Raw genomic sequence first — 20,603 nt, forward strand, 5'->3', positions numbered from 1 at the left:
TAGAAGGCGAAATCTTCGCGCGCACCCCAGTGTTCGAACCTCAAGGGTCTGCCGGAACCCGAAATCCGACAGAGCTTGATGTCAAACTCAGAAATATTCTGCTATCTTTTTAATTTTGTCATGTCGGTTTTTACGTGACTTGTACTTTGTTCTTTATGATAGGAATGAGACATGTATTATCATAAAAAAAAGACGAGTTAAGGCACTCCGATGTATTTAACTCAAAAATATACTCCCTCCTTTTATCTACTCCCTCCTTTCTGATTTATATGGCTCAATTCAAAAATCTCACCAACCAAGATAGATGGTGAGTGATGGAATGATTTTTGTAGTTTGTAAAACCATATAATTAATGTGCTTGTTTTCCTCAAACAATTGTGTATACCAATGCATTAATTGCAGTGCATGCATGCATAAAGTGTATGCATTGGTCAATTTTTTTTTAATATTTACATGCAATGATTTAATAATTTTTAAATCTAAACATGTGATGGAAAACAACCAAATTGAGCATTATAAAACGGAAAAACTAAAATTCTGAGATGAGCCTTATAAACCGACAAGGAGGGAGTATATACGACCTAATGCGTTTTTCTGGACATCCTTTGACTATTGACGAGATTATATAACAGTACAAAGGCAGACGACCGAAGCAGCGGGATAGTCGCGGTTACCACCGAAAGAAGTCCTCACTGCTACCAGTCTACCATCACTGCTACCCTCGCATGGAGGCGGACGGCGCCGCCGCCGCAGCGGCTACAAAGGGGAGGGAGGCGGAGATCATGGAGGCCCTCCGCGCCCGCGTCCCCTTCTTCAAGAAGCAGGCCGAGTGAGCGCCTTCTCCACCTCTGCTCGTTTCCCCTTCTCGGACTATGGTTGTGCGGGGTCTATGCCTTCTAGGGTTTTTGTCTGGCGACGCGCGGCGCGCGGCGCGAGTTGCTGTCCGAGGGTTTCGGCGACGGGGATGGGCAGCTTCGGAGTTCGAATTTCAGTCTGTCGCTTGTTGGTGTATGCTCTATTGTTCTGGAACCGAGGGTTTTGGTCGTCTGGATTCAATTTAGTCTGTGCGATGATGGTGGTCGAGGCAAGTAGATGCAACAGGCTGCATTGATTCCAGGTCCGTCCAGAATGTGGCACAGTACCTGTAGCTCCTAAGATTTACTCCCTCCGTTTCAAAATAGATGACCCAACTTTATACTAATCATCTATTTTGGAACGGAGGGAGTAGGTCTTAAGGGGGATGGAAAGGAAACTCTAGGGTTTTATCCTTTAGACAGAGGGAACTGGAACCTCGTGGGCGGTTAATTGTTGTGTACTGCTGGCTTTGTCGATTTTGTGGGCACTTCATTGCTGTGTATGGGTACATGTGTTAGCCAGAGGGAATGGACCTTGGTGTCCTGTAATGCAATGTGCATGGTTGGTTCTTCCTCTCCGCGGTGTTCTGCAAAGCTGTTGCAACTTGCAAGTGCTATACCAAATGCAGCCATTAAAGGTTAGTAAGGCCTAGGAAGCAGTTTTCTTGTGAGCAGGCGGCACTCGAAGAGATCATGACAACTTAAGGTGTTTCTGTAGACCTGAGTGCGTCGGGTAGTACCATCCATCTATGCTTTCTAGTCTAGAAGTAGAGGCCAGTGTTTTCTTCTTCCTTAAAGGAATTTTGGACGATTTGTGCCCTCTTATTTTGCTTGGCCAACGCAGAAGAATATAATACCGATGTTTCCCCTTTTCAGCTCCTTGACTCTTGAAGGTGTGAGGAGAACATTGGAGAAGGACATGGACTTGAAGATAAATTCACTTGATCCTCATAAAAAGTTCATTAGGCAATGTGTAGACAAGGTATGATGGATGATAATGTACATGGGCTTTCCGATGATGCAATAATTAACATGGAGAAAATACCACAAGTGCAATTAATGGTTCCTAATGTTAACGATATTTTATCTTAACTTTGTTAAATGTTACTTCTATTATTTACAGAAGCTATTGGGCTAAATTATATAAAGGTATCCGTGGCCTTTATTGTTTTTGACTGCATGGAAGGTTAATTGTATTTGTTTATCTGCTAAGAAGGTAGCACTGATTATTTTGCAAATAGTGTATTCTGCAGATCGGCTTATCTTTTGACTAAGAAAATGAAGTTATTTATCTCGGAATTGTAGACTATTCCTGCATAGTCCTTAGTAGGTCGTAGGTGCCAACCTGCCGCCTGCCTAGCTCTTACTCTCTTCAGAGCACTGCATTTTTTTTCTTATTCCAAAAGTGTTATGTCTTACTACAAAAGTAAGCATGGACGATTGTCTCCAATTTAATCAAGTTTATTTAAAAAGTAGGCATTGTAGTTGACTAATTTATCTTCTTTTGTAATGCAAAGTTGACTGATTATCTTCATCAAAATAATAATGTGACTACTTACATGAATGTGAAAACTGAGTACCCATAACGTATTTAATATTTTGTGAAGACACCATAATAACATTTACTTGATATAACACACATGTCGTAGAACAAGCACTTTATAGTCCATTAACCTGTACCTATGACTAGTATTGGTTCGATTGCATGACTAATTCCAAATTTTTGATACACGCATGGCTAAGCACTCTAGGCCATGCAGTAATAAGCAGTAGTTTTTATGCTATATCAGATGACTTGTCACTGAGAATGAAATCTGCTTAACTTAAGTGGCTGTTTGGATTGTGACTATATTTGCCATATATTGCCACATGATTTTTGCCACACTTGCCACACTTGTCTTACTTGAGTTGTTCAGATTGTTAGCCACACTTTGGCTTGCCTAAAGGAATCTTGCCACACTTTTTGTGTCTATGACATGTGGGGTTCACTGCTCATAAAAAAAATTCTTGCCTTAGATGTGGCTAGAACCAAATACCTAGCTAACTTGGTCAAACTTGCCTAAGGTGAGGCGTGGTAAGGTGTGGCTAGGAACCAAACAGCCCCTAAATGCATGGAGATCACCTTTTTCTATTGATTGAATATCAATGAGCAGGAGCCAGGAGGATATTTAGAGATTATCATTCATATGACAAGTTAATAAGTGAGAGATGAATGATCAGGTGCAGTATGTACTTAAGCTAGATAAATTTAATTGCACTTGTATAGCTAATATGTTGTTACTTTCAACCGTTAAACCTTTGTGTTCATGATTTTGGTCAATTCGTTGTTGAACTCAAAATTTCTGCGCCCAGATTTTGTAACTGGGGAACTTTAATCATATATATTTTTTATTTGATAAAATATTGTGATAGTTCAGATGTTAGTTCCCTTAAGTTTTGTTTGGAAGTTTAGAAAATTAGTTCCATTAGTATAATACTCCCTCCATTCCCAATTGTTAAATTACTAGTTTTATCCCAATTCTACAGGAAATTGTGCCGATATTTTACAACATCAAATATGTATAGTATGGAAATATATTTTATGATGGATCTACTAAATTAATTTTGTTTTGTATACGTGGATGTACTTTTTCTGTAGACTTGGTAAAAAGAAGTTTGACTTAGGACAAAGGTAGAATTTCATTTAATTTGGAGTGGAGGCAGAAGTATTTTTATTTCTTAATTTCAGATAGAACCTGCTAGGTTTGTATTCATCACATACTATTTACTCAGATTTCTGTAATGTTCACTTTTACCATCCGTTGTGCACGATACCAGGTGTTTTCTGGTTGTGACAATGAGAATACTGATAATGCATCAGAGAGGGCTGAAGCTAAAGTGGATAACTTATCAGAAGATGCCCAACCAATGTCGGTCTCAAACAAAATCTCCTCCAGTCCTGATGAGCAGGGGGCAAGATCCAGTAAAACCAATAAAGACCCGGAGGGGGTGAAAAATCACAGTTCTGGTAGTGATATCACCGAAGCTATGATAAAGAAAGCTATTGACAAAAGGGCTTCCTATTTTAGAGAGAACTCAGAGTATGTCTCCTTGACCTGTCATTGTTAATCTCCGCTGTTACTGTTTTGAAAGCTTTGCGATGGCCAGCAATTACTAATATCTCGCTTGAGTATAAGCATCTACCTTTACCTCATGACATAAGCACTGTTAAGGAGTATTAGTATTAGTCTAGGAGTTCTATTAGGCTGTGTTTCCTTTCCTTGTACCCCAAGTCATGTGTCATATATATATGCCCCATGGGCTATGTAAAAGATATAAGTTGCATATTTCCTAACATGGTATTAGAGCCTAGGTTTAGGTCTCGGGATGTCGCAACTCGTCCTCTCTCCCGATCAAACTTTTTTTCCGATCTGTGTCACGATCCGCACACCCCTTGTGCTAGTCTCCTGACTCCTCTCCCGATCGATATTCTCGTCTTCCATTCCATGACCTGTGACGGCTCTCCCCTTTGACCCCGGTGGAACTCAGCCCAGCCGTCCCCTGCATCAACTCGGCTTCGATTGGATCGATGCGCCGCTGGACCTCTACGTACTCTCTGTTGGGCAGCCACGGGCCGTCTCCTGGATTGGGACCCTCGACGGCTGTCCGTGTTCTTCATCGACAAACGCTCCTGTGACCCCAGATCGAAGCCAGCCGCTACCCCATTGATGTCTCCTCATCCAGATAGAGCGACACCCGGCCGTCTTCTCAGCCTCCCTGCTCTCCGCTTGGGCCAGCGCTCGGCTGCGCACGAAGGCTGCTGCTCCAGCCGACCAAGATCAATCTGGCTGGACATGGTAACGCCCGCGGCTGCTTTTCGTCGCAGGACACGCCTGCTGTCTTCCGTCAACAGGGGTGTGAAGCGCAGGTGCCAGCTTGCTTCTTCCACCCACGTTGCTGCCTTCCTCCTTCAGGCTGGCTTCCACACAGCTCTCCTCTGCTAGCGTGCATGCCTGACAGTTCACTGCACAGCGTGCTGCTCAATTTCTGCTGCTGTGTGCGCTGCTCTAGCTGTGTGCATCCACAGGCCTGCTCGCTTGCTGCCACGTGCGTGGTTCATCCTCTGCTAGTTTTCCTGGCTACTGCTGCTACTTGCGTGCTGCTCTCGCTGCTGCTTGGATGATGCTGGTCTCCTACATCTACTTCTATCTAGGGTGTTCCTTTTTTTGGCAGATTAGTTTTCTTTGTTTTCCGCTGCGTCCACCAAATCCGTTGAAATTTTGTATTTCTCATGTCATGTGTGTCCACCAAACTTTTATCCGTCAGCCTTTTTCTGGTCATTGTCCTCTCAGTAGGATTTCTGTGGCCTCTCTTTGCATTGCTGATCTAAGCCCATTATCTTGTCGCCGAGCTTATTTCGTTGTCGGTTTTCATGGGTCATGATTCTTTAAGCAATGCTTCATTCTCTTGATGTGCCATCTTCTTTTGACAACCCATCTTCTCTTGATATTTCTCTTGTACCTTCTATTGATGCGGTATCTTCCTCTGATGTGCCATCTCTTCGTTATCCCCTTTGACGACTCGACAGGTTTTGAAGGCATATTTCCTAACAAGCACATATGTCAGAAGTATTGGCGTGAATGTGATAATTTAAAATTGTAAAATTTGCTTCTGGGGGCCTGTAGAAAGTAAAAAGGGGTCAACCATTCCATTCGTGATAATTTTAGTTGGAAGACATTATTTCGTATTTCCATAGCATTGTGGAATATCTTTTCTTTTGGGTTTGGGTGTGTGTGTGTGTGTGTGTGTGTGTGTGTGTGTGTTCATATTGGAGATACAGTTTTCTCTTCCCATGACCAGTAAAAGATGATGCTTCATGGGTAGTAAACAGTTATGTTGCACATTGTCATGCTATAAAGATTTATTTCCAAAACAGGCAATATTACCGTCAGTTGGAACTTGTATAAGTGTCACAGCTGGTGGAAACTTAACATGGGAACTTGAAACGGTCAACGAGATTTAGCTGTTTGCAGTGATCTGATTATTTATTAGGAACCGTGATAATAACAGACTATTAGAGCATCTCCAACACGCGCTATATAAGCCGCGCGCTGAAAAAGATTACTATATAGCGCACGCGCGACCAAAAATAGCGCTCCAGCAGAAGCTTAAAATAGAGCACGCACAAAAACGAAGCTGCAAATTTAGTGCATGCGGGCTGCGGGGCTGCAAATTTGGGGCGCCGGCCCGGGTTGGGCGCTGTGTTTTTGTGCGTCTGGTAAACCTCCCGCATGCAAAAACGCTATTTCGGCGCTGCAAATTTTTTTTAGCGCGTCGCGCTAGCCCGCGTCTGTTGGAGATGCTCTTAAGTGCTCTAGCGTGTCGCAGGTCTTTTATCAAGCATTTCTAATAATAACTAGCATAATACCCGTGCGTTGCCACGGGCGACAAACATACGGAAATTGAACATTTGGTCAGAAGGTCATTAATTGTACTTTGCAGATTTTGACCACGATACATGTGCAAGTTTCATAGTTTTTTTGTTCAAAAGATGTCCTGCTAAGTAGACAATGGATATAATATCAGACATCTTAATCTTCGATAAAAAAACATAGAGGTAAGAAACTCCTACATCTATTGATAAAATAAAACTGCAATAAATTAGTCTAATTGAAACTATTATACTCCCTCCATTCCCTTATACAAGGCCACAAACTCATATTACAGGTACCAAGATAAAATTTAATGACTGCTTTGCAAGTCAATTTTCTCTCTCGTTAACTGGGATCATTAATACGCCATAAGCATGCAACGAATGAATGGGAAGGGAGTAGTTGAGTGTCATTATGACTACATGCATGTAAGTATTAAAAAGTTGCTAGTACGAGGAAACATCATTAATTTTTGTCAAGGTTACTGTTGGTGGCCTTGTATTGATGCAAAATGTATTTTCGATAGTGGCCTTGTATAAGGGAATGGAGGGAGTATCATTCCTACAAATTCAGTACTCCAAAATGACACTAATATGAACTTTAACTAATGTATTCAACTATTCATAAGAAGCGGCTAAGACTGACGAACTTTTTGACCAATACCATTCTGATTCGGGCATATTGTTAGCTCCTCCCTGGCTGATTCAACCTTGGTGTCTCCTTGTATTCTAGTAGACCAGACAAAGTAATCTACACAATGTATTTTAACTGCCAATGCCAGCAACTCAGTAGTCAAATATCTTACATATAAGGTGAAGACAGGTGACTCGGGATACCAAAGCATGCCCATATTTCATCGCATCGACGAAGGTAAGGCAGCAAAAAATGGCCTTGTCTCCAGCTCTGCCCTGATGTATGATGGGCTTCACTACGCTTCTGCTTAATCCTAGGCTCAATCTCAAGATCTGAAACAAAAAAGTGACTCAATCAACGCCTAGCACTGGGTGGTGAGTTATAACCTACTTTTCTACTTGTTCGTACATGAGAATAATATGATCTGTGCAGCTACAACTATGACATGAAGAATCAAGGAGAAAAAGAATGAATCATGTCCATGTTAATTTGCGAGCAGTCTGATGTTTATCAAGTTTGCAACATGTACATCATAAAAGATTTATAGGCAAACACCAGAACACAAGATGTAAATTAGCTCTCTTGCAAGTTACCTCAAAGATAAATATCAGCTAAATTAATATGGCTACTCACTCTTAACTCGCTTATCCATGTATAAAAACATCTCCTGTTCATAGCTCACACCGGAGAACTCCTCCGCCCTAAACTGCCAGGTTCCTCCTGGTACACTAATAACACCATGGGGGCGCCCAAGCCCTAAATGCGTGCATAAGTGAGGCATTGTTGTGCTGCAAACATGGCCAGAAAGCAAGTGTGTGTCCACTAAATAACAGCCCAGCCGGATTAAAATAATGGATATACACTCTTATCATTAAACAAAGAGTAAAGTGCACTGTAGGTCCTTAAACTATTTCAGGGGTGTCACATAGGTCCTCGAACTAGGAAAATCATCATTCAGGTCCTTGAAGTACAGTAAGTATGTCATCCAGGTCCAAAATCTCACTAACCCCCTCTAAATGGTCAGCCGTCATGGTGAACAGTGTGAAAAATAAAAAAATATTAACAAAAAATCTGAAAATCTTTGGCATCGAAGATACCCCTGGTGCGTGAATAGTAAAAATGTTCATTAATTCAAAAAAATGTTTGCGAATATGGGAAAAATATTCGCGACTTTAAAAAAGTTCACAAACAATAAATTTGAAAATATGTTCGCGAACCACAAATATTGTTCGTGGGTATGGAAAAAAATGTTTGTGAACCACAAAAATTCGTGACTTTAAAAAATGTTAGTGAACTTTTTATTAAAGTCGCGAGTATTTTTTCCAAATTCATCGTTCGCGAACATTTTATTAAAGTCACAAATATTTTTTCCACATTCATTGTTCGCGAACTTTTTTTGAATTAATGAACATTTTTACTGATCACACGCCAGGGTATCTTCGATGACAGAGGATCTCAGTTTTTCGATATTTTTTGATATTTATTGTTTATCGTGTACTGTTCATCACGCACAGGAATTCAGGACTGTTTGCTGCGCACTGTTACGGTTACTGTTTACGTGCCAACTGGCCAGTTAGAGCGGGAGATTTTGGACCAAAATGACACACTTACTGCACTTCGAGGACCTGGATGACGATTTTCATAGTTCGAGGACCTACGTGACATCTCTGGATTAGTTCAAGGACCTACAGTGCACTTCACTCTTAAACAAATGTTGTGTGTCCACTACAGGTGCAGAGGTGCCATCCTTTCCCTTTAGCCGCCCAGTATACCTCTTCTTAGCATCGTCACCATCAACAACCTTGCTTTTGTTTGCCTAAAGCCATACAGGAAAAATAATGCCTATCAGGGTTGTTCAACCCTCAAGTGTTCTGTTCCATTGCCAATCACACGTATCACTTGTACCTACAGAGGGAAAATTACCATACGTCAAGCATACAAATCCAAAATGAAAGTCTGTTATGAGCACCATAAAGATAAAAATCATCCATAGCATTTCAGTGCATAGTTGCACACTCTTAAAGACAAAAGTTAGTTTCATACAGTGCATTACCTAGGAACACCATTTGGTGTACTGAGCATAACAATTCCAATTTATTCTATGGCTATGAAATGCCTAAAAGTGAGATTGCGACATGAAAGCAAGCACTCAACAAGGTGATGCCAGTGGTAAGCTCTCTCTGCCACTCCATTGTTGGAGCTTAACTCTTCCAAGCAGCAAAATGATCGATCTCAAGTTCTCAACCAGCAGGATAGCAACATTTAAGGTGTAGTTGTGCCTATTCATATGCCCGGCATTCACACCATGTTCACTTCGGCATTGAATCCTAAATTGATCAAATTTTAACATGTATCAATTCTTTGCCCTGGTTATTGAGTAACATTTCTCATGATTCACCATTTCTGATGTAATTAGGACATATTATGGAATAAAATGTCATGTGATTCACATATTCAGAGCGAGAATAGGAGGCTAGCAAAATTTCAGGGACAGTTTGGTGCCATAATAAAAGCCCCATAACCGGATCACTAAACCTACGGATTGACCATATCTAGTGAACAAGGGCAAGCATAGTTTTGCACAAATAAATGGTTGCCATACATGCACATGAAAGGCCCAAACAATATAGGGCGAACCAAATAAAGAAGGGTTGAATCAGCAGTCTCACCATCGTCTCAAGGTTCTTCTACCTACGTCCTTCTCTCACCTCCTCCTGAGCAAACCCACCGCCCCATCCAAATCCATCTCATGCATTGATCGATCTCGCTACTAATCATCAAAAACCGAATTCCCACCCTGCCTTGTTGCTATAAATCCCGTTTTCCCTTTCGATTGAGCTCCACAATGATCTAATTTATAAATCAATCTGGTATCCTTGTTTTGCTTTTCCACTTTTCCTCAAAACTAACCATATGAAACCCGGCATGGCCTCCAGATCCTCACCCTTCCAGCTTTCCTGATGATGGCCTTCTACATGGCCTACACAAATCTAAATAAGAAATATGATCAAACTAAAGAACTCCAAAAAAGATCAAAGCATGCGATGCAAGCAGGAGAGATAAATGGCACACATCCGAGCAGCTCACCACATTGGCAATATGTCCGAGCAGCTCACCACATTGGCAATACATCCGAGCAGCTCACCATAGGAGAGCTCTCTGAGGTACTTGGGGACGAAGATGGCGAGTGGGTGCAGCCTGTAGAACCCCGGCGTGGCAACATACACGGGAGGCTGCTTGACATGGCATGCTGCGAGCCTATGTCGAAGGTGAGGCTTAGTGTCGGCAAGATGATGCAGGTCTCCAGTCAGCTGATGGAGATGCGTTCCACGGGGTACCCATCGATTTCTAGCCGCCTTAGGCTTTACGGCTGGGGAGGGGTTTGGAGGAGCAGCAGCCGTGGAGGTCACCACCTCGTCAGACTCCGAGCGGGATTGAGGGCGAGGGAGGAGCTGTCGGCGGCGGCGGCCATCTAGGGGGGTTGGGCCTCTTGAGTGGGAAGAGGTGAGAGGGAGCCATCCGACTTATGAGGGATTAAAAACCCAATGGAGGAAAAACCTATTTCACGCGTAAAAGAAGGCAGGAGAAAAAAAATTGGAACGGAGAAGGTAGGGGAGGGAATCATAGGAGGGAGGAAAACCCTGGAGGCAAGGAAGCTAACGTACCAACTCCCATTTAATAGGGAAGATTGATTGCATTTGCATTATAAAGTACTCATCTTAAAGTGAATTATCAGGTACTGACTATTAATGTACGAGAATTTTTTTATCAAGTTTAATTATACACTTCAACATGTCTTGTTCTAATTATGCTTCAGATTTTTTCATAATTTCTAGGCATGTCTATTTTATCTTGCCAAAAGCATGTAGGTTTGTATTTACTTGACTTTGGTTTGAATGTTGGAGTCTGGATTAAATCTAAATGAGGAGAGCATAAGTGACTTTTTACATATCATTCCAACATCCATTTTACCTGTTTGTAGCGTGTTTGATTATTCAGCATGTATTCACAAAATGAAGCAATGCAGAACTCTTACTCTACTAGGAGTTCGACGGACTTTAGAAGAAGACCTCAAACTTGAGAGGAAAGCTTTGGATGCTTTTAAGGATTTTATTACGAAAGAGTTAGATAGAGTAAGTTTTAAATGTGCATTAGAAACATGTCTATTTGGTTAGCTCATGTGGTGTGATGCTTGAATTAGCTTTAGCTTAGAAAGACTTTTTTGACTGTGTTTCTGTTATTTCTCTGTATGATAGGTTTTGCAAGAACCTGAAAATGGAACAACGGATCATAGTAAACAGGAGGCTTGCAAGGATGCTGGTCAGAAAACAAGTAAAGGCTCTAAAAGAGCTCGTCAAGACTTTGATACCTCTGAACTAAATAATAGTCATAGTGAGAAGGAAGACAGTGATGAGGATGTAAGGCCAATAAAGAAGGTTTTTATTTGTTTTTTATGTTGGGTTCTGGATACTTGTTCTCTCAATATATTAGTTTTACCGTTTTTATATTTTGATTTGCACAGAAACAACAGGCAGCTCCAGCCCATGGCAAACGAGTAGAACGTCTCAAGTCAGTAATAAAATCTTGTGGAATGAGGTAATCCTTATTTTGGATACTTGAATGCAAGTTGATGCATTTTGAAATAATGAATTTTACTAATGTGTTTTCTTAAACTAGTGTGCCACCTTCTGTGTATCGGAGGGCAAAGCAGGCGCCGGAGAGCAAGCGCGAGGCTTGTTTGATAAAGGAGTTGGAGGATATGCTTGAAAAGGAAGGATTGTCTTCACACCCTTCTGAGAAAGGTCCAGTTCGTTGCTGAATTACTTATAATTATTACATGCGGAAGCTTCTGTTAGTTGTTTCTTTTTCTAAAGTTTATATGGGTAGCATTAGGATGTTAGGTAATCGAATTATTCTTTGTGGAGAACTCTCCTTGGGTGCAGGATCCAGCGGTGGGTGCACATGGTTGTGAATCTGCCCACCCGATCCGAGTCTCACTTCTACCTTGATTTAGAAATTGTGGTAATGAGTCTTGTCCCTTGCATCTTAAAACAGAAAAAGGAAAAAATACCGCGTGTTCGTCAAAACTATGAACATTATGGAAGGTGTTTGTTCCCAATAATAATATATACTGCATGACTGAATTGTGATGGGATAATCTCGTTCAACTCTTTTACCTTGGAGAACTCTCCTTGGGTGCAGGATCAAGCGGTGGGTGCACAAGGTTGTGAACCCACCCACAGGGATCCGAGTTTCTGCCTTGACTAGCAAAGCGTTCGTGTGTTGCAATGAATAAAAAATAAACCACCACGTGCTCATGAATCTGAGAAACAACTTAGTGTACTTTTTATCACTCAAATATTGCATCAGTTAGATGCCTTATATTCTTGAATAGTATCTATGGCGGACCATCTCCAGGTAAATGATGAGTACATTCGATGAGCAAGAAATATATGAGATGCGTCAAAAAGCAGCAAGTAATAATGATGATCTAGAAACAGATTCTGGCCAAAAAACAGAGCACGAATGCTTTGCTAGGCTGATGGTCCATTGGTCTTCTGCATCCGTGCCTATACATACCTTTAACCCGTTGTTGGTGCTCCATCGTTCTTCTGAACATTCTTTTCCGGATCACCGACACAAATCATGTTGGCCATCTCCACAAAACACCACCAGTTGGATTTGCCCAAGCAGGTTTGAGCTGAGCTCCCACCATATTTTCCTTTCAATCAAGTCTTGTCTAAATCATCTAAATGCCTGCAAATAAAACATGCATCTTTGGTAACTTTTTCAACAATTGATAAAACCAAACCAATCTCATGTTAAACCATTTTCTTTCTGTAAATTATTCTAACAAACACATGGCAAGCATATTAAAAGGTATAAATCTCTGCCAAGCATTTTTATCGAACTCTCGATATGGGTAACTTGATGCACTGATAAAACAAACAGTAGGGAGGGGCAAGGAACGAGGCAACCTGGGATCTGAGAAGGCTGTTAGTCTAGTCGGCTTCAACAGATGGGATAGCTTCGTCCCTGTCCTCGCCACCCGTGGCTCTAGGGGAGTTGTGGTTTTGAGGGCAGCTGCTGCTGAGGTAGAACAGAAGGGAGAGTGGCTTCTCCGGCGGGACTCACCGGCTCCGGGGTGGAAGAGCTCTGAAAAATCGAACCTGAGATCGGCTCCAGCGGCTGTGAACATGGGCCATGGCAACTGAGCGTGAGGAGGGAGGCACAAAGGTCATCCCATCTCCTGGGCTCACGACAAGGAAGCTGCAAGCCGGGAAGGTGACCTCGTTGGCGTCTTTGGCGGTGAAGGTCACCAAATTCCGAGGGGAAGACGGCCATGGGAGGTCAAGGCGCATGAACTTCTCGTGCATCTTCTTGCGGCGGCAGTTTGGAGGTTATCACGTGAGATGGCGGAACGCTTGCGGTGAGGTACGCCAACTTGCCATCCACTGCCCACCAGTCCGACTTCATCGCGGCCTATCACAGAGGCTGGGCCGCCATCTGCGACCATCCAGTGCCATCGGTGATGAAGCCACCTCAGTGGTGTGCCTAACGGCGCTGCGTGTGGATGTGGGAGATGGCGAGCGTCTGGCCCTGTGACCCTGTCTGGTTGTGCAACCAATCGAGAGCACGTTCCAGCCTCACCTGCGGTCCTTCTTTCCCCCTGTGTCCGCCTCCGATCTCCAATTCCGTTAGCACCAGAGAGGCAGTTACGAGAGCACAGGAGAGCTCTACATAAGAGCAGGGCAGTTGTGCTTCGGTGACGCGAGGACCCGGGCGTGTATGTTCTTTTTTTTTTCTGTTTCTTTTTCGCCCTAACCGATCATGCATGTAGTTTTTCTCCTGATTTTGCGATGATATTTTTTCTCCCATTTTTTATCATGCGGGAAGGAAGGATCTCAGGACAGAAGACAAAACTCTCTCTTTATAGTAAGTAGAGATTTAGGAATAGTGCATTAGTGAGTCTTGAATCTTAAAACAGAATAGGAAAACTATCACATGTTTCTTAAAACTATGAACACTGTAGAATGTGTTTCCAAATAATAATATATGTGACTGAATTGTGATGTGGTAACCTTGCTCCTGAACTCTTTTAGCTGGTTATATATATTTTTTCTGTTGTGAGTGCTGCCTGGAGTTAATGTTTAGATTACTTGAAGCATGTCTATGTTACATGTAATCAGTTGACTTGCCTAACTGTTATGCATTTTTTAAACAGAAATTAAAGCAGTGAGAAAAAGAAAGGAAAGAGCAAAGGATCTTGAGGGCATAGACATGAGCAATATTATTACGAGTTCTCGTAGGAGAAATGCATCTAGTTTTATACCCCTGCCAGTGCCTAAAATTGAAGCTGATAGTGACAGCGATGATGATGATGATGATGATGATGATGATGATGATGATGATGATGGTGAAGAGGAGAATGTGGAGGGTGGAGATAAAGGTGACGACGACGATGCAGAAGCTGGAGATGGATCTGCTGATGGTATGATTCAATTCAATAGTTTGTAACATTTGAATTTACTGTCAACAGCATTGCTATTTACAACTTTCTTTACTGTTGTATTGAGGAGAAGCATCAATTGTTGTCTACATTAACTTTTTTGCGATGAAGTTTGAAAAAATTGAACTTTGAAAGATATGAACCTGGCAGGCAGCACTAGGTGGGGTTTTAAATGTTTTTATCACTTTTGCACCTATATTTATCTTCTTTTGTATCCTGCAAATCAAGTTTGATCCTAAAACTTTGTAGTGGCATAGAAGTCAAGACATTTTTCAGTTTGAGAATTTCAGGAAACTTTACATCTGTTTTCTGTAGATTCCGACGCTTACTGGTAAAGGAGTGACCATGATTCAAATTGCCTAAAATATGTGTAGCTGTGTGAGCCACACAATCTAATGGGAAAAAAGATAACTTTTTGATTCAAAGGATTTCCATGGGAATTTTGGAGGGTTGAAATCCTTGGGGAATTTTCATGTGCCGGTCCTTTGATTCGTAGGTACTGAATCCCATAGGAATTTTTCGTAAGGATTCCATTGTACTACTACATTTCAGCATCGACTCAAACCTGTTGGAAAGAATCCTTCGCTTTTCCTGTGAAGCAATCAAACAAACCAATTTCTTGTAGGATTCAGATGGACATGACGTTGCAATCCTGTATTTTTCCTATTCCTGCATTTTAAGAATCTTGTGAACCAAAGAGGCCCTTAAGCATTTTCTTTGTTAGCGGTTTACTATTTTGTCATTCTCATGCTAAATCTACTAATGTAAAGCTTTATGCACTGTCTGAAATGCCCACATCTGTTTCTTACCAAGTGACAATTCTATGCATGTTCAGATGCTGGAAACGGGAGCGATTGACTCTTCTCGCGTTACTACAAGGTAGAAGGAAGTAGTTCTGGCCTTGGCTGGTTCGGGATGAAGCCAGTTGTTCAGAAGTTACTTTCTGGCATCTTATTTATGCTGCCGTTAATATGGTCACTACTATATTATTGGCTGGTCTTATTTATATTAGACTAATACACCAGGCAATCAATTGCTGTAGTCCCTTAACGTAATGTATAATATCAGGCGTGTTATCTTGGCAGCTGGCTCAGATTCGTGTGTTCATGGTAGTTTGAAAGCTACATCAACATTACGTTTGTTCGATGTATGTGTGACGTACCAGAAGTCGCATCTTATCGGTTTTGAGAAATTGTCATGTCTGGTGCCCACTCGTGGTGATTTTGTGGCTAGGGATTATTCGTGGCATTCCTTGGCGTAGTCATATTTCGTTTAGTTTTATGGCTGGTCTGATGCAGGCGAGGAGCTCCGATGTTCTTCGTTTCTTTAGCAACAAAACTTAGGGAGTGTTCGGAGTCCCTCCGCTCCCAGACTCGGCTCTGCGGAGCCGGTGAAGTTGTAGGCTAAAATATTGGAGTTGGAAATTAGGTGCTCCGCAACTCCTCTAATTGGCTAAAATATTGGAGTTGGAAATTAGGTGCTCCACAACTCCTCTAATTCCATGGATTTGGTGGATATCCGAACAGGGCCTTACTTTACTGAACTCTTTTAATTCCATGGATTTGGTGCAGGGCCGTCCCATGGATATACGGGCCCCAGGGCAATAAAAGAATAAGGGGCCCTTCTTGAGACATGCTAAAAGCTCAGTTTTTCTTTTCAAAAGTAATGTAATATGGATATCCAGTATATAGCATAGCTTGGTGATCTTTCGACTCTAAGACTGGCAGTACCACTATTTATCAATCAAGAGAAATGCATCGGTATAGTAATGAAATAATATAGCTCCACAAAATATCGATTTCCTAATTGTCAATAGAGACATCAATTTTTTGGCACAACAAATAACCTTGTAAAAACTGGTTGCTACTTAATCATTTGTGTTACCATGTACATATGTTCTGGATCCTCCCCCAATCTGCCATGTTCTGGTACCCAAAAATTTATCACCCAAATAATAATTCACCTCTTCCAAACTATCCTACATACGGCATAGCAAAGCAAACTGTGTATTTCATGTTAATACTATGATGACAAATGGAGATTCCCTAGAAGAATTCTAGTTTTGTAGAAGTTAACAGTAATTGTCCCTTTTGAGATTATACTACTAGTAATTTCTTGAAGACAAGTCAGTAAACAAGCTGCACAAAAAATGGTTAATACAGGGATCAAAAGCACCTGGATATTGATTGATGTGGATGTAGATGCCTTGATCCGTACGCCGCAGTAGTCAGCACTAACAAAGAAGACGACACCATGAAGTGGATGAAATTTCTCCCTTCTCCTAGACTACTGCCTGAGCCCTCTGACATTTGGATCCAATGAAGAGCGGAAGAAAATCCATGGAGATTAGCGGATCTGCGATGTTTGAATCATGTTAGAGCTATTTATCAACGAATCTTTGAATTGAAGAACGAGATTATAGGAAAGAAGAACATGTACTTTCCTGGTCGACCAAAGTCTAGGAAACGGCCAGAGCGTTGAGAAACGAAGGAGAGCTGATTGGGGAATGATTTGCGCCGTAGATATCCATTGATGACTGGCCACGACTTTGGAATCGGAGCGGGGACGCCGAGTTTGGGATTTGGCGAAGCAGAGGAGCCGCGGGTCTGGGGTCCAGTGCAAACAGATTGATTATCGATGAATTCCTTCGTGAGGTTTGCCTAATGGGCTTTTCCTTGCACGGTTCCTTGGAAAAAAATCGTGTATTTTCTTTGGGCTTCATGAAGGTATACTATCTCGGCCGGGGCCCCTGCCTCCTCGGGGCCCAGGGCGGGCGCCCCGTTTGCCCGGCCTATGGGCCGGGCCTGATTTGGTGGATATCCGAACAGGTGATTAATGACGGGACTATGCAACGGTGCCGCACACTGTGCACTAATCCGTTGCAGGACGAGCCCAAAAATGCCAAACCCTGTATTCGGTAATTGAAAGCAGAACGGGCGCAAAAATCTATGGCAAATAAGCAAAAGGGCATGCATCCCGATTCCAGGTCCCATTGCTGAAAAAAATGTACAAAGATTTTTAACAGCACAATGCAAATTTATTCAGAACACAGGGGATGTGATGACAGTGGAAGCAATGGCTATGCTTGACGGTCTAGTTTTGGCAAATGCTATGAGCTTTAGTAGGATTGAAGCGGAGTCTGATTCTCTCACCGTGGTGAATTATTGCTAAGGACATAACCAATGATGGGATGTAGCAGCGGCGATTTTTGCAGAATGCATAGATTTGGCAACGTTAGTAGGAAAAGTCATCTTCAAGCATTGTTTTCGTGATGCAAATTCTGTAGCACATGAGCTAGCTAAGTTCAATTTTCGTAATAAGTGTGATGATAGTTGGACCGATGAGCCAGTTGGGTTCTTAATTAGCCAACTAGTAAACGATGTAACTGTTTTTTAAGTTAATAAAGCTAACTATGATAGCCTTTCCCCAAAAAAGAGATGAGTTTGACCATATTTCCAAGGAGATATCCATCTTGAGCTGTTTTCCTATGACTCAAATAAAACCAAGAAATCCTTGAGTCTTCGAAAAACCAATGCCTTTTTTTCCTTTTTGAATTAGGGGGCCATCCATCTCCTCCAAAGAACACCGAGCAACCAATGTGCCACGACACATGATAACCGACATTAGTCCTTACTTAACCCATTGTCATCGACACCAAAATATCATTGAGAAATCAATGCACTTTCAATCTGGTGAATTGATGACACTACGGTTAGAGCATGGCCAAAAAGATAAAATATATAAATGATGCCATGCCAGACTACAAATATAGGAAGCTCCCCCTTAATATGCGTAAATAAACAACTAATGCTTGAAATGCACTTTGCGCATAACAAAGGAGCTCCCCCTATATCAATAGACAAGTGCAATGATATGAGTGAAGCATATAGCAAAGAACACATTGCACAAGCTGGTAAGTGTCCATAAAGATCAACAACGGTGCACAAGGTCACAAACTATAGGTGTGCTGTGAGAGGGGAAGTAGAGATGATATGATATGAATAAGATGCCATGGGTATGAAGAATAGTACTTCTCCCCGAAAAGATATGTTTCAGGAAGTGCTACACTTAGGAGAACACTAACTACTTGATATTTTATAGTGAGAGATCAACCTAATAAAAATGACTAGCACGCAATCAAAAGGGTGCAAAAATAAGGGATATACATCTCAGACAATTCATAATAGCATGATATGGTATAGCACCTTCCATTGGAGAAGTTCTCTTCGTCTTTGCAAAATTTCAGCAAAAAACGTTGCCGGACAACAATTTTAACAAAAACAAATTTCTACCAAAACTGCTTGCCTGTGGCAAACTAAAATGTTGTCGTGGCAATTTCAAAAATTACTGCCATGGCCGTAGTTTCTTTAGGTTTTCTTCTTCGTCTTCTTGTACGACCTTCTGCGTCGGGGTCCTCCTCCGCAAACTTGTCACCACCATATGTAACTACTATTTTATCACTGCTATCTCTATGGCTACTATATAAAAATTGCATTACATAAAAGTTGACACGCAGGTCATTAAAGTGACAATCATATGGCTCCAGCCATCAAGTCATACCATAACAAGTAGGTTATGTTAAATATTACAACATATAGATATCTCATACAAATCTCATCAATATGACGAAGTGCAAGGATCGAGAAGAGGGGTCTAGAGGGGGGGGGGGTGAGTAGACCCTTAAAAAGCAAAAGTGGCAGTTTTTAATTTCTTCAAGTTAAGGTGGAGTTTAGCACATATTAAAGCACACACAATACATTTCAAGCAAATATGACAAGAGCATAGGCAGCGAAAAAGGTAAATCATGCAATTTGCAAGAAAGTAAATGGATGAGATTGGAGTATGCAAACACGATGGAGATGCAGAGAATTTTTGGCGTGGCTCCGATAGGTGGTTGATGCGTAGCATCCTATGGACATCACCATGTCAAGAGTCCGTTCGGCGAGTGACACGTGCGACATCTACTTCACATACACAAAGGTGAATCATCTCCTTTTACACCTGCTCACTTGACCCCTTCGAGGATGGTATACTACTTGACACTCCACGCATGTGCAGGTATTGTCGGAGCACCACGGATGACGAGGAGGAGTGAGAGTGCAAGTGTACAACTACACCATCCGCGAGGGAAGCATGGAAGAGAAGACGGAAGAAGATGATGCTGCTGAAGCTACAACGACCGGACATCCGGGCCAAAGGCCAGACATCCGGCGCCTGTGCAGCCATGCAGGAGCTGCACCAACAGACGGCCGAAGCATCAGCGACCGAACATCCGGCCCGTGTGTCGGGACATCCGGTGCAACGCCACAGATCGGACATCCGGCGTGAGGCACCCAAAGCCATAAGGTCACCCTGCTCGGGCCGGACATCCGACCAACTGCCCTGGACATCTAGCGTCTCGCGAGAGCCCAGACATCCGGCCCCCAGCCCGGACATCCGGTGCCTGCCTGCGCGCAGAGTCAGGCCAGAGGCCCATGTATCCCCTCCTCACTTACCCCTTCGTGGACTAGCGTATATATACTCCTTTCCCTTCCTCTAGTTAGGGTTAGCAAAGGATTAGCTCATTTGATATAGAGCTTTGCTCATCCATATGGATCTACTCCACCGAGAGAGACCGCGGCCTCTACGTAGAAGATCCATCTTGGATTCAAGACCCCTCACAGGGAGATCCGTCTAGGATATCATCAAGACCTCCTCACGGAGATGAACTAGTTACCATTTGTATCATCCTTTGTTGACTTTGGATCGTGTATCTCTTTGTGTTTCGTGGATCTAGCACATGTGTGATCGTTTCTTGTTGATTTGAGTGTCCCCTCTCGTTTCCCCTCGTGATTTCCCTCGTGTTCTTTGTGGGATTCCCTCCAAATCGTGAAAGATCAACCCTAGGGTTTCCACCCTACATCATCTTGGTATCAGAGCAAGGTTGAGCACAAATTTGGAGCCCCTACCCCTTGTTTTTCTAGCCTTCTTTTGTTTGATTTCGTCCTAATTTTGAAAATCCCCACCAAAAATAGCCCACAATTTTTTTGTGATTTGTTGGTTTGATGATATTTTGTTGATTTTGATCTGTGGATTCGTTGTGTCTTGAGTGGATCTAGCTTTCCCCCAAGTTTCCCTACTTTCCATCCATGAAATCTCTCCAATTTTGCCCCCAAAATCATCAATTTCCGCCCCAAATCGAGTTTTGAAGTCCAA

The 20,603-nt window shown here is 42.3% G+C and overlaps 1 protein-coding gene across 4 annotated transcripts; it reads left to right on the forward strand.

Annotated features, from left to right (window-relative positions):
- The first annotated feature begins 659 nt into the window (after positions 1-659).
- On the forward strand, positions 660-15,600 carry LOC119285921 (inner centromere protein A-like). 4 transcript variants are annotated; one of them, XM_037565251.1, is made up of 9 exons: positions 660-829; positions 1,731-1,836; positions 3,672-3,934; positions 10,881-11,031; positions 11,155-11,334; positions 11,421-11,494; positions 11,576-11,700; positions 14,124-14,390; positions 15,244-15,600. In XM_037565251.1, exons 1-9 carry the CDS (start codon positions 726-728, stop codon positions 15,264-15,266), a joined length of 1,293 nt encoding a protein of 430 aa, XP_037421148.1. In that variant the 5' UTR covers positions 660-725; the 3' UTR covers positions 15,267-15,600. The 4 variants fall into 4 exon arrangements, with proteins under 4 accessions (XP_037421148.1, XP_037421149.1, XP_037421150.1 ...); XM_037565252.1 differs by having other exon boundaries at positions 11,155-11,316; XM_037565253.1 differs by having other exon boundaries at positions 10,926-11,031.
- Positions 15,601-20,603: the final 5,003 nt, after the last annotated feature.

Source organism: Triticum dicoccoides, chromosome 4A (assembly GCF_002162155.2).
Source record: "Triticum dicoccoides isolate Atlit2015 ecotype Zavitan chromosome 4A, WEW_v2.0, whole genome shotgun sequence".
NCBI lineage: Eukaryota > Viridiplantae > Streptophyta > Magnoliopsida > Poales > Poaceae > Triticum > Triticum dicoccoides.

Bases quoted from the DNA above. Each gene is read 5' to 3' on its own strand.
- LOC119285921 (XM_037565251.1), top strand. From the start codon at position 726: ATGGAGGCGGACGGCGCCGCCGCCGCAGCGGCTACAAAGGGGAGGGAG. The intron at 11,335-11,420 runs GTTTTTATTTGT...TGATTTGCACAG, and splicing joins ATGTAAGGCCAATAAAGAAG to AAACAACAGGCAGCTCCAGC. The intron at 14,391-15,243 runs GTATGATTCAAT...ATGCATGTTCAG, and splicing joins TGGAGATGGATCTGCTGATG to ATGCTGGAAACGGGAGCGAT.